The sequence below is a fragment of the Micromys minutus genome (genome assembly GCF_963924665.1).
Source record: "Micromys minutus genome assembly, chromosome: 2".
NCBI classification, from domain to species: Eukaryota; Metazoa; Chordata; class Mammalia; order Rodentia; family Muridae; genus Micromys; species Micromys minutus.
In genome coordinates this window covers 50,451,741-50,466,324 of record NC_137971.1, presented here as the reverse complement: position 1 = coordinate 50,466,324, position 14,584 = coordinate 50,451,741, and the positions used below count along the sequence as shown (strand labels likewise).

At 38.8% G+C, this 14,584-nt stretch overlaps 1 protein-coding gene across 1 annotated transcript in view; it reads right to left on the bottom strand.

Moving 5' to 3' along the window:
* Window positions 1–3,631: 3,631 nt before the first annotated feature.
* The window catches only part of LOC308417588 (solute carrier family 22 member 19), a gene marked incomplete at both ends in the record, with an annotated part of 66,592 nt that continues 55,639 nt past the window's right edge, over window positions 3,632–14,584 (bottom strand). Inside the window, 5 exons of the mRNA XM_080912954.1 lie at window positions 3,632–3,689; window positions 4,181–4,384; window positions 10,830–10,938; window positions 12,372–12,586; window positions 13,854–13,969. Of these exons, the coding sequence (XP_080769080.1) occupies window positions 3,632–3,689; window positions 4,181–4,384; window positions 10,830–10,938; window positions 12,372–12,586; window positions 13,854–13,969 (702 nt within the window). The remainder of the gene's footprint in view (window positions 3,690–4,180; window positions 4,385–10,829; window positions 10,939–12,371; window positions 12,587–13,853; window positions 13,970–14,584) is intronic.

The window sequence follows — 14,584 nt, the reverse complement described above, 5'->3', positions numbered from 1 at the left end:
TACATTATTATAGATTTTTCAGTGCAGCACTTAGTCGGTGTCTACACTGTTATTTTAATCTTTATATAAAATTACACCAGTTTTTAAGGCGTTATACAAACGTGGTGTTGTCAGTTATTCTATTCCACCAATGATTTCCCCCAGGAACTCTGTGTCTGTAACCTAGTCTACCCTCCTGCTGTAGCTTTGCTCTAGAATGTCTTCCATAGTCTCATCAGTTGCAAAGGTTCGTGTAGAACTGATTGATAATTTTCAGGGGGCTCCTTCACAGACGAAGTAGACTCATAAGCATGATCTGCAGGGTGTTTTATTGGTGAATTTATCTTACTTTTCTTCTCTTCCTCTTCTCTTTGTCCCATATCCCCTCCCCCACTGTCTCGCTCTCTGCTTCTGTCCCTTTCTGCATTTTTTTTTTTTTTATTTCTCTGAATCTTTGTCTCATTGTCTGTTTCCCCACACCTGTCTTTTTAGTTGCCATGAAATGGGTAGCTTCCCTTCAACATACCCTTCTTTTTCTCATCTGCTGCCTCACACAGGCACTGAAGTAGCCATGGGATTGAGACCAATGGCACAGGAGTCATCTAGGAAAGAAAAAGGCTAACAGGTGACACGATTTTCCCATGGTGCCTTGCAGGCAAGGTGAAGAGACAACATTTTTAGGATTTTATTCTTGCTATTGATATACATTTCCTGTCATTATTTGAGTAAATTAATAAATAGTCCCTGGGCATTAGCTCACCTTATTGGACAGATTTTCTGCAGATCAATGAAGACGTGATGCTATACAGAGAAACACATGATTTTAAAATTATTGATGATTCTATAAGAATTCCTAAAATTATACTAATAATTATCAAGTCCTTCATAACAGAGCTGCTACTGAAGCCTTCTCTGATAGGAAAACTGAAATTAGAACTCTGCCAGTCTTCCATGTCAGGAGATACTTGTCTCTGAGATATCAGGCATTTACAACTTAGAATGCATTCCCTGGAGCTGTAAAACTGTTAACCAAAGGTCATAAAAAGGAAAAACAAAAATGATAGTTTTAGACTTCTCAATGAACCTGTAGAGTTAGTGACACATAATGTCTAGCTTAGTAACTATTCTTAATTGAAACACATGTAAATATCTCTGTTGTAAACTTCTTATTTAATTTATGACTTGAATTGATGTTTGATTTTTTAATGAACCTTTGTAAAAAAAGGATGCTTGGGAAAAACATGTGATCTATTTTCCTAGGAAAGGTACAGAAAGCTAGGAATGATAATATTAGGTAGCAGAAGGAGGGAGCAAAATTTGAGAAAGGAGACAGCAGAGTCGAATATCTTAGACATTAAGAGAGCACATAGTCTGATAGGTTCCCCCCTTCACTTTTACCTAGAAATAAAGATTAGAATTCTTTTTAAAAGTGTTTCCCTTTCCCCCTCTTCCTGAGACCAACTTTCCCTAGCTGACAAGGAGTTAAATAAAGTCTCAGTCTTAGGGTGTGGCAGGCAGAGGGCCTGTAGAGAAAAGAACAAAGGACCTCTTTACTTAATACTCCCCCCTTGTACTCCTCCTCCCATTCTCCCCACCCTATTAAGCAGCAGGTGTCAATTTGCCAAGAGGCCTGCATCTTCTAGCCTTAAGAGTCCAGCCACATATGTAGCAGAGGATCTGTCTGGCATCAATAGGAGGAAAAGCCCTTGGTCCTGTGAAGTCTTGTTTTTCCAGTGTAGGGGAATGGCAGGGCATTGAGGTGAGAGTAGGAACATCTTTATAGAAGCACGGGTAGAGGGTAGGGGAAGGAGGGATAGAAGTGGTGAGGGGATAACATTTGATGGCTCAGTGCTTAAGAGCACTGACTGTTCTTCCAGAGGTCCTGAGTTCAATTCTCAGCAACCACATAGTGGCTCACAACCATCTCAAATGAGATCAGATGTTCTCTTCTGGTGCATCTGAAGACAGCTTGAGTGTACACATATACATAAAATAAACATTTGAAATGTAAATACATAAAGTATCCAGTAAAATGTTCATGTTTTCCTTAAAAAAGATGTGCAGGAATGAAGATATAGCAGAGGTTGAAGGAATGGGCAACCAATGGCTGGCCCAACTTGAGACCCATCCCATGGGAGAGAGCCAACCCCTGGCACTATTAATGTTACTCTGTTATGCTTGCCGACAGGAGTCTAGCATAACTCTCCTGAGAGGAATCATCTAACTGCAGATGAAAACAGATGCAAAGACCCACAGCCAAACATTAGGCAGAGCTCAGGGAGCCTTGTGGAGGAGGGGACATAGGACTGAGAGACTCATAGAGGTCAAGGACACTACTGAACCTCCAACCAAAGATCATGTATGGGCTGGACCTAGTCCTCAGACACATTTGTAGCTTTGCCCTTATCTGGGTCCCTGGTAGCTGCCTTTGGATCCCCTTCCTTTAGTTGGACTGCCTTGTTGGGTCTCAGAGAGGGGTAAGCTCTTAGTCCTGCTGTGATTTGATGTGTTAGAACTGAATGTGTTATGCAGGGGAAACTTTCCCTCCTCTGAGGAGAAGGGGAGGAGGTAGTGGAAGAATGGGTTTAGGAGGGTGGGGCTGGCAGGAGAGGAGGAAGGGTAGCCAAAATTGGTATATAAAGTGCATAAATAAATTAATGAAAAAAAAGAGAAAAAGAGTAACTTAAAGTGAAGATAGGTAAATGTTATTATAGAAAGCAACCTTAATTTCCAGCAAGACCAAGTCTTGCCCCCACCAATGTTCTTTCCTCTAGGCTACCTTCAAGAGAGAACCAGAGCTTTGGAGTTAGTCTCCGGCAGGAGCCATCATAAGTCTTTTTTCCTTTAAGTTGTTTTCCTCAGATAAAAATGGCAGATGGCTGACTGTTGTATGGCAGACTTTCCCTGGGGAGACAGCACACAGTGTACTCACCCCAGAAAGAAAACCCATGAAAAACACATAGTTGCAACAAAGATTGCCTTGGTGATTTATTGGGGTTACTAACAGGAATTTGGGCAAAAGGTTACTTACAGGGACAGGGATGACTCAAAAGAGCAGCTACATTTCTGAGAAGCCCCTCAACACTTTATGTAAGTTACCACCGTGGGGTTTTCTGAGCAGTTTCTGGGCAGTTCAGTAGCTGAATATCTGCTTTGAAGCTTGGCTGTTTAGTCTCCTCTCACAATACTATTTACTCCTTAAAAAAACAAAAAACAAAAAACAAACAAAAAAACCAGATAGAGGTCTTCCAAAAAACTTCCAAGTTTTAGTCTTAACTAGTCCTGTGATATTTTGCTTACCTTCTGAGTCTCATGAAGCCATCCTCCCACTCCCTGCTCTAAGACTTAGAAGGAAGGTTTTGATTCCATTGAACTGCCATACATCACAAATATGCATTCTATACTGAAACTTGACCAGTGTCACTGATTATAGAAATTTTGGGTCAGTATTTTTTCAATATATTGTGATTTTCTTAAAATTTCTTTATTACAGTTATTTTATACATGGCAAACTGGTATAATTTTAATTTAACTCATTATTTATACACACGGAAAAATTTTGCTGACATCTAGGTGTAACTCTGGACCACCATATCCTGAATAATATGTACTTTTTAATTTTTCTCCTTGATCAGAGGTTAGTTTGAATTCTTTAAAATGGTGTCACTTTGGTAACTGCATCTTTCTTTGCCTCTGGTGAGCTTTTCCTCCTGGAACAAATACAGCAAACATGATAAATAAAAACAAAATGGGAAAGGACACAGAAGAGAAATATTCCTGCATTCCTAAGAGCAAGCTTACTCTTTACCAATCAGTTTTGGGAAATCCATGGTTCTTCACAAAAGGTTGGAATACATCTTGTGAACAATGTGGCAAAATAGATAGAAGGCACACAACCTTGTCAGGACGTGTTTCACAATAGTCAGAGTAAAACAAAGGACACACAAATGTGTATTTATCATTAAGTCTTCTAGCACCACATGTTCAGAGCTGGCCCTTATGATTTAAAGTTTCCAGACACCTATGAAACCCATCCAGAAAGGGATGTTCAAAGGTCCCTATGCCAGCACCAATGATCATATGTCTAAAAGCCTGATTGTCAGCCTGTCAGTGAGAATGTGACCCTGAATTCTCATTCACCTTCCTCAACACAGATCATTGGCACAAAGTCCTCTAGGGGGAGGGCAGAGGTTTTACTCACTTATTTTCTACATCTTGGATGGAGTCAGGCAGAGGCTGATTCTTGGTCTCAGGAAGAAGAAGGGCAAAGAGGCCACCAAGGAAGGGAAGAGCCCCGTAGATGATCCAGGGCAAGGAGGCAGAGTATGTCATGAGGATCATAAACAGAGGAGACAGGGCTGCCCCAGTACTACCAGCAATTCCAGTGACTCCTAAAGCAGTTGCCCTTGTAGCAAAAAGAATTAATCAGAAGCAATCTGGCAAGTTTACATGCATAAATTTGTAATTTTATATCTCACATTAATTAGCTGTGTAATTGAACTTAAGAAGCCTGGTGACTTATTTTTACCTTTCAAATTTCTGTTTTACTTGGTGTTATATTTTTGTCAAGGACAGAGTATTATTGTTTATTGCTTACAATAAAATATGGTATGGAGGACAAGTTCTATATGTTTCCTATCATATTTGTACATTACACTTTAGTGTTCATGTATGCATACCTGTGTGTGGGGGCCATGAGTATAGATTATGAAACTAGAAAAAGTAATTGTGAGAGGAGAAGAGAAGGTCTTAAGTAGTGGGAGGGATTTGTAGTATATATGTGATATGAAAGGAAAAGGGGGTATTGAGAGGTGGACTGAGAATATATGTAGAGATGGAGGGATGGAGAAGTTAGATAAAAAGATAGTATCTGGAGGATCAGCAGTGAGCCAGCAGTGATCCAGCATGCAGTAGCCTGCTTCCCCTCCCCTCTTCAGCTTGCTCCAGGGAACCAGTAACCCTGATCGGGCTATTCCCAGCCAGACAACACAGAGTGAGTAACCGCACTCAGACCACCCGCCACCAGGAACAGCAGTGAGCCAGTGGTGATCCAGGGACACAGGTCTGGAACAGCAGTGAACCAGCGGTGAGTCAGCAGTGATCCAGGGACACAAGACTGACAACAAGATGAGAAGAGGAAACCAAGACAACCTGGCAACACCAGTACCTAGCTCTCCCATCACAGCAAACAGCGGAATGCCAAACACACCAGAAAAAGAAGACACAGACCTAAAATCATACCTCAAGACAATGATAGAAATCCTTAAACAAGAACAGGAGGAAAAGCATAAAGAATTAGAAGCTTTTAAAGAGGAAACAAGAAAAACACTCAAAGAACTCAAAGAACTAGAGGAAAACAGAACCAAAGAGATGAAGGAATGGAAGAAGGAATTTAAAACGGAAATTAACACAATAAAGAAAACAACACTAAAAGAGATAACCCTAGAGGTAGAACACCTAAAAAAGAAATAAGGAGTAACAGATGCAAGAATTTCCAATAGACCACAAGAGATGGAAGAGAGAATCTAGGGGGCCAAAGATAACATTGAAAACATAGACAAAACACCAGAGAAGATGCAAAAACCAAAAAGCTCCTAACCCAAAATGTCCAGGAGATAAATGGACACAATGAGAAGACCAAACCTAAGGATAATAGGAATAGAAGAGGATGAATAATATCAACTAAGAGGCACAGTAAATATCTTCAACAAAATTGTAGAAGAAAACTTTCTTACCCTTAAGAATGAGATGACCATGAGCATAAAACAAGCCTACAGAACTCCAAATAGATTGGATCAGAAAAGAAACTCCTCCCAACACATAATAGTCAAAACGCCAAGTGCCCAACATAAAGAAAAAATATTAAAAGCAATAAGGGAAAAAGGACATGTAACATATAAAGGCAGTCCAATCAGAATCACACCCGATTTCTCAACAGAGACTATGAAAGCTAGAAGAGCCTGAACAGACATCATGCAGACCCTAAGAGAGCACAGGTGCCAGCCAAAGCTGCTATACCCAGCAAAACTATCAATCACCATAGATGGAGAGACTAAGATATTCCAAGACAAAATTAATTTACACAATATCTGACAACAAACCCAACACTACAAAGAATTATAGATGGAAAACCGATTACAATGAGGGGAACTACATCCTAGCAAAAACAAGAAAACTCCTAAGCAAGAAAACCAAAAGAAGAAAGACATACAGGCACAAGTCAACCTCCAAAAGCAAATATAGCAGGAAACAGCAACCACTATTCCTTGATATCTGTTAACATAAATGGACTCAATTCCCCAATAAAATGATATAGGCTATCAGACTGGATACATAACAAAACGGGGCAATTTGTTGCATACATAAACTTGTCTCAGAGACAAAGACAGACACTATCTCAGAATAAAAGGTTGGGAAAAAACCTTCCAAGCAAATGGCCACAAGAAGCAAGCTGGAGTGGCCATTCTAATATCGAAGAAAGTAGATTTTCAACCAAAAGTTATCAAAAAAGATAAGGAGGGACACTTTTTACTCATTACAGGGGAAATTTGTCAGGAGGAACTCTCCATACTTAACATATGTGATCCAAACACAAAACCACCGATATTCATTAAAGAAACCCTACTAAAGCTCAAAAAATACATTTCACTCCACACAATAATAGTGGGAGACCTCAATAGCCCACTCTCACCAATGGACAGATCATGGAAACAAAAACTGAACAAGGACATTGTAAAACAAGCAGAGGTTATAAACCAACTAAAATTAATATATATCTACAGAACATATCATCCTAAAAAAAATAAAATAAAATAAAAAAGAATACACCTTCTCAGCACCTCATGGCACCTTCTCAAAAATTGACCACATAATTGGTCACAAAACGAGCCTCAATAGATATAAAAAGATTGAAATACTCCCATGCATCCTCTCAGATCACCATGGTCTAAGGCTGGTCTTTAACAACAAGAAAGACAACAAAAAGCCCACATACACATGGAAACTAAACAATGCTCTGTTAAACGATAGCAGGGTAAAAGAAGAAATAAAGAAAGAAATCAAGGATTTTCTAGAATTCAATGAAAATGAAATTACAACATACCCAAACCTATGGAATGCAATGAAAGCAGTACTGAGAGGAAAACTCATAGCTCTGAGTGCTTCCAAACAGAAACTGGAGAGAGCATACATCAGCAACTTGGCAGCACAGCTGAAAGCTCTAGAACAAAAGGAAGCAGATACACGCAAGAGGAGTAGACAGCAAGAAATAATCAAACTTAGGGCAGAAATCCACCAAATAGAAAAAAAAAGAACCATTGAAAGAATCAACAAAACCAAGAGATGGTTCTTTGAGAAAATCAACAAGATTGATAAACCCTTAGCCAGACTAACTAGAGGGCAAAGAGAGAGTATACAAATTAACAAAATCAGAAAGGAAAGTGGAGAAATAACAACTGAAACTGAGGAAATTCAAGAAATCATCAGATCATACTACAAAAGCCTATACTCAACAAAGCTGGAAAATCTGGAGGGAATGGATGAATTCCTAGACAGATACAATGTACTAAAGTTAAATTAGGACCAGGAAAACCATCTAAATAATCCTATAACACCTAAATAAATCGAAGCACTCATCAAAAGCCTCAAAACCAAAAAAAGCCCAGGTCCAGATGGGTTTAGTGTAGAATTTTATCAGACATTTATTGACAACATAATACCAATACTCTCCAAACTATTCCACAAAATAGAATCAGATGGAAAACTACCTAACTCATTTTTTTGAGGCTACAATAACCCTCATTCCTAAACCACACAAAAGACCCTACAAGGAAAAAGAACTTTAGACCAATCTCACTTATGAACATTGATGCAAAAATACTCAACAAAATCCTTGCAAACTGAATCCAAGAAATGATCAAAACAATCATTCACCATGATCAAGTAGGCTTCATCCCTGGCATGCAGGGATGGTTTAACATACGGAAATCAATCAATGTAATCCACTATATAAATAAACTCAAAGAAAAAAAACACATGGTCATCTCACTAGATGCTGAGATAGCATTTGACAAAATTCAACACCCCTTCATGTTAAAAGTCTTGGAAAGAACAGGAATCCAAGGCCCATACCTAAACATAATAAAAGCAATATACAGCAAACCAACACTAACATCAAACTTAATGGTGGGAAACTTGAAGCAATCCCATTAAAATCAGGGGCTCGACAAGGCTGCCTACTCTCCCCCTACCTATTCAACATAGTATTGGAAGTTATGGCTGGAGCAATTAGACAGCAAAAGAAAACTAAAGGGATACAAATTGAAAAGGAAGAAATAAAAACATTTCTTATTTGCAGATGACATGATAGTGTACTTAAGCGACCCCACAAATCCCACCAGAGAACTCCTACAGCTGATAAACAAGTTCAGCAAAGTGGCCAAATATAAAATTAACTCAAACAAATCAGTAGCCTTCCTATATTCAAAGGATAAACATGTGGAGAAAGAAATTAAGTAAAAGATACCCTTCACAATAGTCAGAAGAACTATGAAATACCTTGGTTGACTCTAAGTGAGCAAGTGAAGGACCTGTATGACAAGAACTTCAAACCTCTAAAGAAGGAAATCGAGGAAGATCTCAGAAAATGGAAAGATCTCCCATGCTCATGGATTGGAAGGATCAACATTTTAAAATTGGCCATCTTACCAAAAGCAATCTACAGATTCAGTGTAATCCCCATCAAAATTCCAACCCAGTTCTTCACTGAGTTTGAAAGAGCAATGTGCAATTTTATTTGGAATAACAAAAGACCTAGAATAGCGAAATCCATCCTCAACAACAAGAAAACATCTGTGGGAATCACTATCCCTGACCTCAAGCTATATTACAAGGCAATTGTGCTGAAAAATGCATGGTACTGGTACAGAAATAGGCTCGTGGATCAATGGAATAGAATAGAAGATCCAGAAATGAGCCCTCATGTATATGGTCACCTGATTTTTGACAAAGGAGCTGTAAACATTCAATGGAAAAAGGACAGTTTATTCAACAAATGGTATTGGTACAACTGGCACTCAGCATGCAGAAGAATGAAAATAGACCCTTTCTTATCTCTTTGTACAAAGCTCAATTGCAAGTGGGTCAAAGATCTCCACATAAAACCAGGTACACTGAAACTATTAGATGAGAAAGTAGGAAAAACCTTAGAACTCATAGGCACAGGAGAAAATTTCCTAAACAGAATACCAATGGCTCATGCTCTAAGGTCAAAGATTGACAAATGGGACTTAATGAGATTGCAAAGTTTCTGTAAGGCTAAAGACACTATCATGATAACAAAATGGCAGCCAACAGAGTGGGAAAAGATATTTACCAACCCCACATAAGATAGAGGGCTAATATCCAAGGTATACAAAGAACTCAAAAAACGAGATACCAGAGAATCAAACAACCCTATTAAAAATGGGGTACAGACTTAAACAAAAATTTTCCAATTGAGGAATATTGAATGGCTGAGAACATCTAAGGAAGTGCTCAACATCCTTAGCCATCAGGGAAATGCAAATGAAAACAACCCTGAGATTCCACCTCACACCAGTAAGATTGGCCAAGGTCCAAAACTCAGATGATAATAGATGCTGGCGAGGATGTGGTGAAAGAGGAACACTTCTCCACTGCTGGTGGGGTTGTAAACTGATACAACCACTCTGGAAATCAGTCTGGTGGTTCCTTAGAAAAATGGACATAGTACTACCTGAAGACCCAGTTATTTCACTTCTGGGCATTTACCCCAGAGATGCTCCAACATACAACAAAGATACATGCACCACAATGTTCACTGCAGGTCTATTTATAATAGCCAGAAGCTGGAAAGAACCCAGATGTCCTTCAGTAGATGAATAGATACAAAATTGTGGTACATTTACACAATGGAGTACTACTCAGCTATCAGAAACAATGGCCTAACAAAATTCTCAAGAAAATGGATGCATCTATAGAATATCATCCTGAGTGAGATAACCCAGTCACAAAAGAACAGACATAATATGCAGTCACTGATAATGGGATACTAACCCCAGAAAGTTCTGAACACCCCAGAAACAACCCATAGACTATGTGAAGATCAAGAAAAAAAAGAATATATTTTAATTAAAATAGAACTGTATCACATCCCCCTTTCCTTCCTACAGCCCCTCCCAGTTTCCTATTCCCTCAAATTATTAACCTCTTTTCCTATATTGTTACATATATCCACATGTGTATGTAAATGTACCCACAAATACTTAATTACAACCTTAAAAATGTATTTGTATAGTTTTATGCAAAAATGCTTAAAATCTGTACATTTATCTTTCTTTTTTAAAATAAAGTTAAAAAAAAGATAGTATCTGAGTATGTGACAGTGAAACCTAAGTTTTCTATGGTAGTTTAAAGGCTCACAGTAGCAGCAGCAGCAGTAGCAGCCTCAGACATGAGGATGGAAGGTAGATCAGTCTGGAAGCAGGAAGTTAGCAAGAGTGGACAAAGATAAGAGAAGGAAGGTGAATGGCATCACACCTGCATGAAACTATAAAAAATTAAAAATGTACAGAGGAAAAGACCAACACAAAATAAAAAATTTAAAAGGCTATACTTCTTTAGGCATCTACCTTCTAGATGCCTCCAGATTGTATAGGAGAGCTGATTAGTGGTACATTGGTCTTAAACCTATCTGGCAAAAGTTAACTTTTCAGGACATTGAGGCTATTCCTGTTAGCAGCACAAATGATTAACTACTCAGCAGTTTTGCTCTTGTCCTTTCAGGAAAAGTGAATGAGATGAGAAAAGTCTGCTCTGACCTTGAGTCATACCTGACTATGGTGGGGATTAGTTCATTTGCATGTACAAGAGTACTTGCCGTACAGGCAGAAGAAGTTGCTCCTCCTATTGTTGCCAAAAGTGTACGCAGGACCTGCATTTCTGGAGAGAGGAAGACCGGTGAGATGTGAGTGAGACAGATAGATAAATTTGAGTGTAGAAATGTGCAGTTCTCCAACCCCAAATGGAATAGAATTTCATTGGGAGTCCATTTAGATCTAACTTACAGGGAAGGGAGACTGCAGAGAGGTAGGAATTACCTAAGACTACAAGATGAGAAAGGGACCTATTTGTATAGATTGGTTTATGATGAAGAAAAGCTTCTGAAAATAATTGGACATTGTATCTCTGATATTTGCTCATGTGGAGAGCTTGGGGAATTCGGAAGACCATTTCCACCTTTTTCACCCTAGGGTCTCAGAAATCCTTCACTTAGAATGTGAGGCTGTCACTGGGCAGATTACAGAGAACCATCAGCTCATTCAGATGGATGCAGCATTTAAATCTATGTGCAGTATTACAGTGGAAGGACAGAAGGTCAACAGCGGTGACAGATGGGAGCTAACTATTTGGAATCATGTCTAAGGACAAGGAGAAGGGCTGCTGCTTGGAAAACTGTCAGCTGGAAAACCATTCATTGTGTCAATGTCTACTTAAACAAGAAAGCCTCATAAGTCCCAGCGCCCAGACACTATGTCACAACCACCTTACTCCAGTTTCCACGGACCTGATGCCCTCTTCTGGCCTCTGTGGACACTAGGCACACGTGCTACATGCCCATACATGTAGGCAAAATACTCATACACATAAAATAATCTATTTTTAAAAAAGGCTCATAAAAGCTTTACACATTGGAGTGTTTCTTGAGGTAAGGCAGAAAACTGATCACAGCTGACATCGAAAAGTCACCACTGCTACTTTGGAATTTTATGAGAACGCACAAAGCTTGGTGACCACCTGGATACTTTTTCCTGACACAATTCATTTGACTCAATGGAGTCAATTCTAACACTGCTGTGACTTAGTCCATTCCCACTTTTTTTGCCCTCCTTCTGAGCTTCAATACAAGGGAGGTTTATTGAGGCAACTCTCCAATCTAGGGTTGGACTCATGGTGATATAATGTGAGAGTCATGAGCAGATAAACTGTCACTGAAGCTAAAGTAATGGGACCCTATGGAACAGAGGAAGTAACCGTGTGTCTTGGTCATAATCATAAGGCCTTAACCTATATAATTGCTATGAACATTTATAATTAATCAATAACTGATCCATTGTTAACCTAAAAACATTTGAAAATAACTGTTAATTCCCAGGTACTTCTTGCATGCATTTAAGACAAATGTCTGAACAAAAATTTACTGGGAATTTGATGGCTATCTTAATATCCTAATGGAACAATGTGTTCTAAATGCCTAGAGTGCTTACAGAAATCCATAGGATATCTTTCCCCTGATTTCTTACAGATAGGATCTTAAAAATTTTGAGAAAAAGGATGGATGCATTTTCTTTGCTCATCCTGTGTTATTTTCTCACCTTGAGGCAAAAATGCCATAGCCAGAATGCAGATTCCCATCACAGACATAAAAATTAACTGGGTTATTCTGCGGCCCATGTAGTTCAATGAAAAATTTCCAAGAAAGTTGGCTGGGATGCACACCACACCATAGAGACACTGCAGTAGGAACACATTACTGCTCAGGTATTGGAGGTTGATAAGTAGGCCTATTAAAGATAGCAACGATACAAATCTGCAGGGAACAAAGAAGAAAGTCATATCATAAGGCTTGGAATAGTTGCCCCACACACAATTATGTGGTTAGCTTAGGCAGCTCATTTTAGTTAAAATATTGAGGCATCTGTTTGCTGGAAAACATGTGGGAGATAATTTTGCAATAACAAAAATATTCTATGAGAAAGAATGCATCATCACTGCTAATTCTTTCAAAGTTTAAAAATTGCTTTATTTATTTGAAGTACCAAATTTATAAGGACTAACATGTTGATCTATTCAAAATTAGTAATCTACATTGACATGATAGATGTGTATTCAGTTCACATCCTACCATCATACTAAATGCTAAAAGCATGGGGTTCTCTGAGAGTCAAGATTACACAGTTCTTAACATAATTACAAATAGTACTGTCTAAAAACTGCAAATGTGTATATTTTACACACTACCTTTCTCATTCTTTATTACAAAATTTCACTTATTTTATTAACAACTGTTTAGGGTTTTATGAAGACATTCTGACATATGTGGTTAGGGAATTCTTGAGATACAAGCTGGGTCCATTCAGGGTTTTGAAGTTTTTATTTTGTGTTTTTTATCTTTATCTTTTTAAAATTTATTGACTATTTTATTTATTTACATTTCAAATGTTTTATCCCCATCCTATTTTCCCCTCCAGAAACCCCCATTCCATCCCTTTCCCTGCTTCTAAGAGGGTGCTTCCTCACCCACCCTATATCTTGATCTTAATGAAAGTTATAACTTTATAGCCATATATATCCATTGATATGCATATACTTATATAGTTGATGTCTGAAGTTTTATTGCCTTTGAGATGGAAACAGACAAATGAGGAAGCTTAGATTCCAAGTTTTCCTAAGACTGGAGTTCTAATCAACAGTTTCTGGTAATGAGCCTTCGGAGTGTCTGGATAAACTCACCACAGCACACTTTGCTCTGCTGTTATAGTCTAAACCCTTTGGGTCCCCCAGGCTATAGAAAGTCCTCATCAGTTATCTCAAAAATTGTTAAAGAGAAAATGAATGGCTATAGTGTTTTCTGAGATAGGGACTCAATATATATATATATATATATATATATATATATATATATATATATATATATATATATATATATATATATATATAGCCTTGGCTGGTCTCAGACTCTATACGTAGATCAGGCTGGCTCCAAATCCTCAAATTCCAGCCTTTGTTTCCCGGGTGTTTGATTAAAAGCATAAGCCATTACTACACCATTTTAAGAGGCTCAGTGTGAAGTCTACCTCACAGAGGATAGGAGACAAATCCGCCTGCGGAGGTTCGGCGTACGGAACAGGTCCAGTGGGGAGGGTTTAGTCTGTGCTGCCTCCAGCTCTTCCTTCACGGTGGTTCTCACAACCTTCAACAACATCAACAAACTGTTGTCACAAAATAGTAAATGTTGTAATGCATGTTGGTAACATATAGAGGACTAGATCACACACATACACACATACACACACACACACACATACACACACACACACACACACACAGAGTCTCCTAAACATAATAATTTAATCTGCTCATGGATAACCATGGAAATATGCAACCTTATGGGGTGGGAGGTTGGGGAACCCTCTAAAATGTACCAGAGATTTAGGAGGTGAGAGACTCTCAGGACTCAGAGGGAGGGACCTTAGATGAAATGCCCAACAGTGGGGAGAGGGACCTTGTAGAGTCCACCTCTGGTAGAAAGACAGGGCACCAAATGGAGGGATGGGTCTCCATCCCACAGTCAAAAACTCTGACTCAGAATTATTACTATCTAAAAGAACTGCAGGGACAAAAATGAGAAGAGACTGAGGGAAAGGAGGTTCAGCAGTGACTGGCCCAACTTGGGATCCATCTCAGGGGGCAGCTTCAAGGTCTGACACTATTATTGATGCTATGGTGTGCTTACAACAGAGGCTAGCATGGCTGTCCTCTGAGAGACACTCCTCCCTAAAGCTGCAGATACTTAAACCCAACCAAT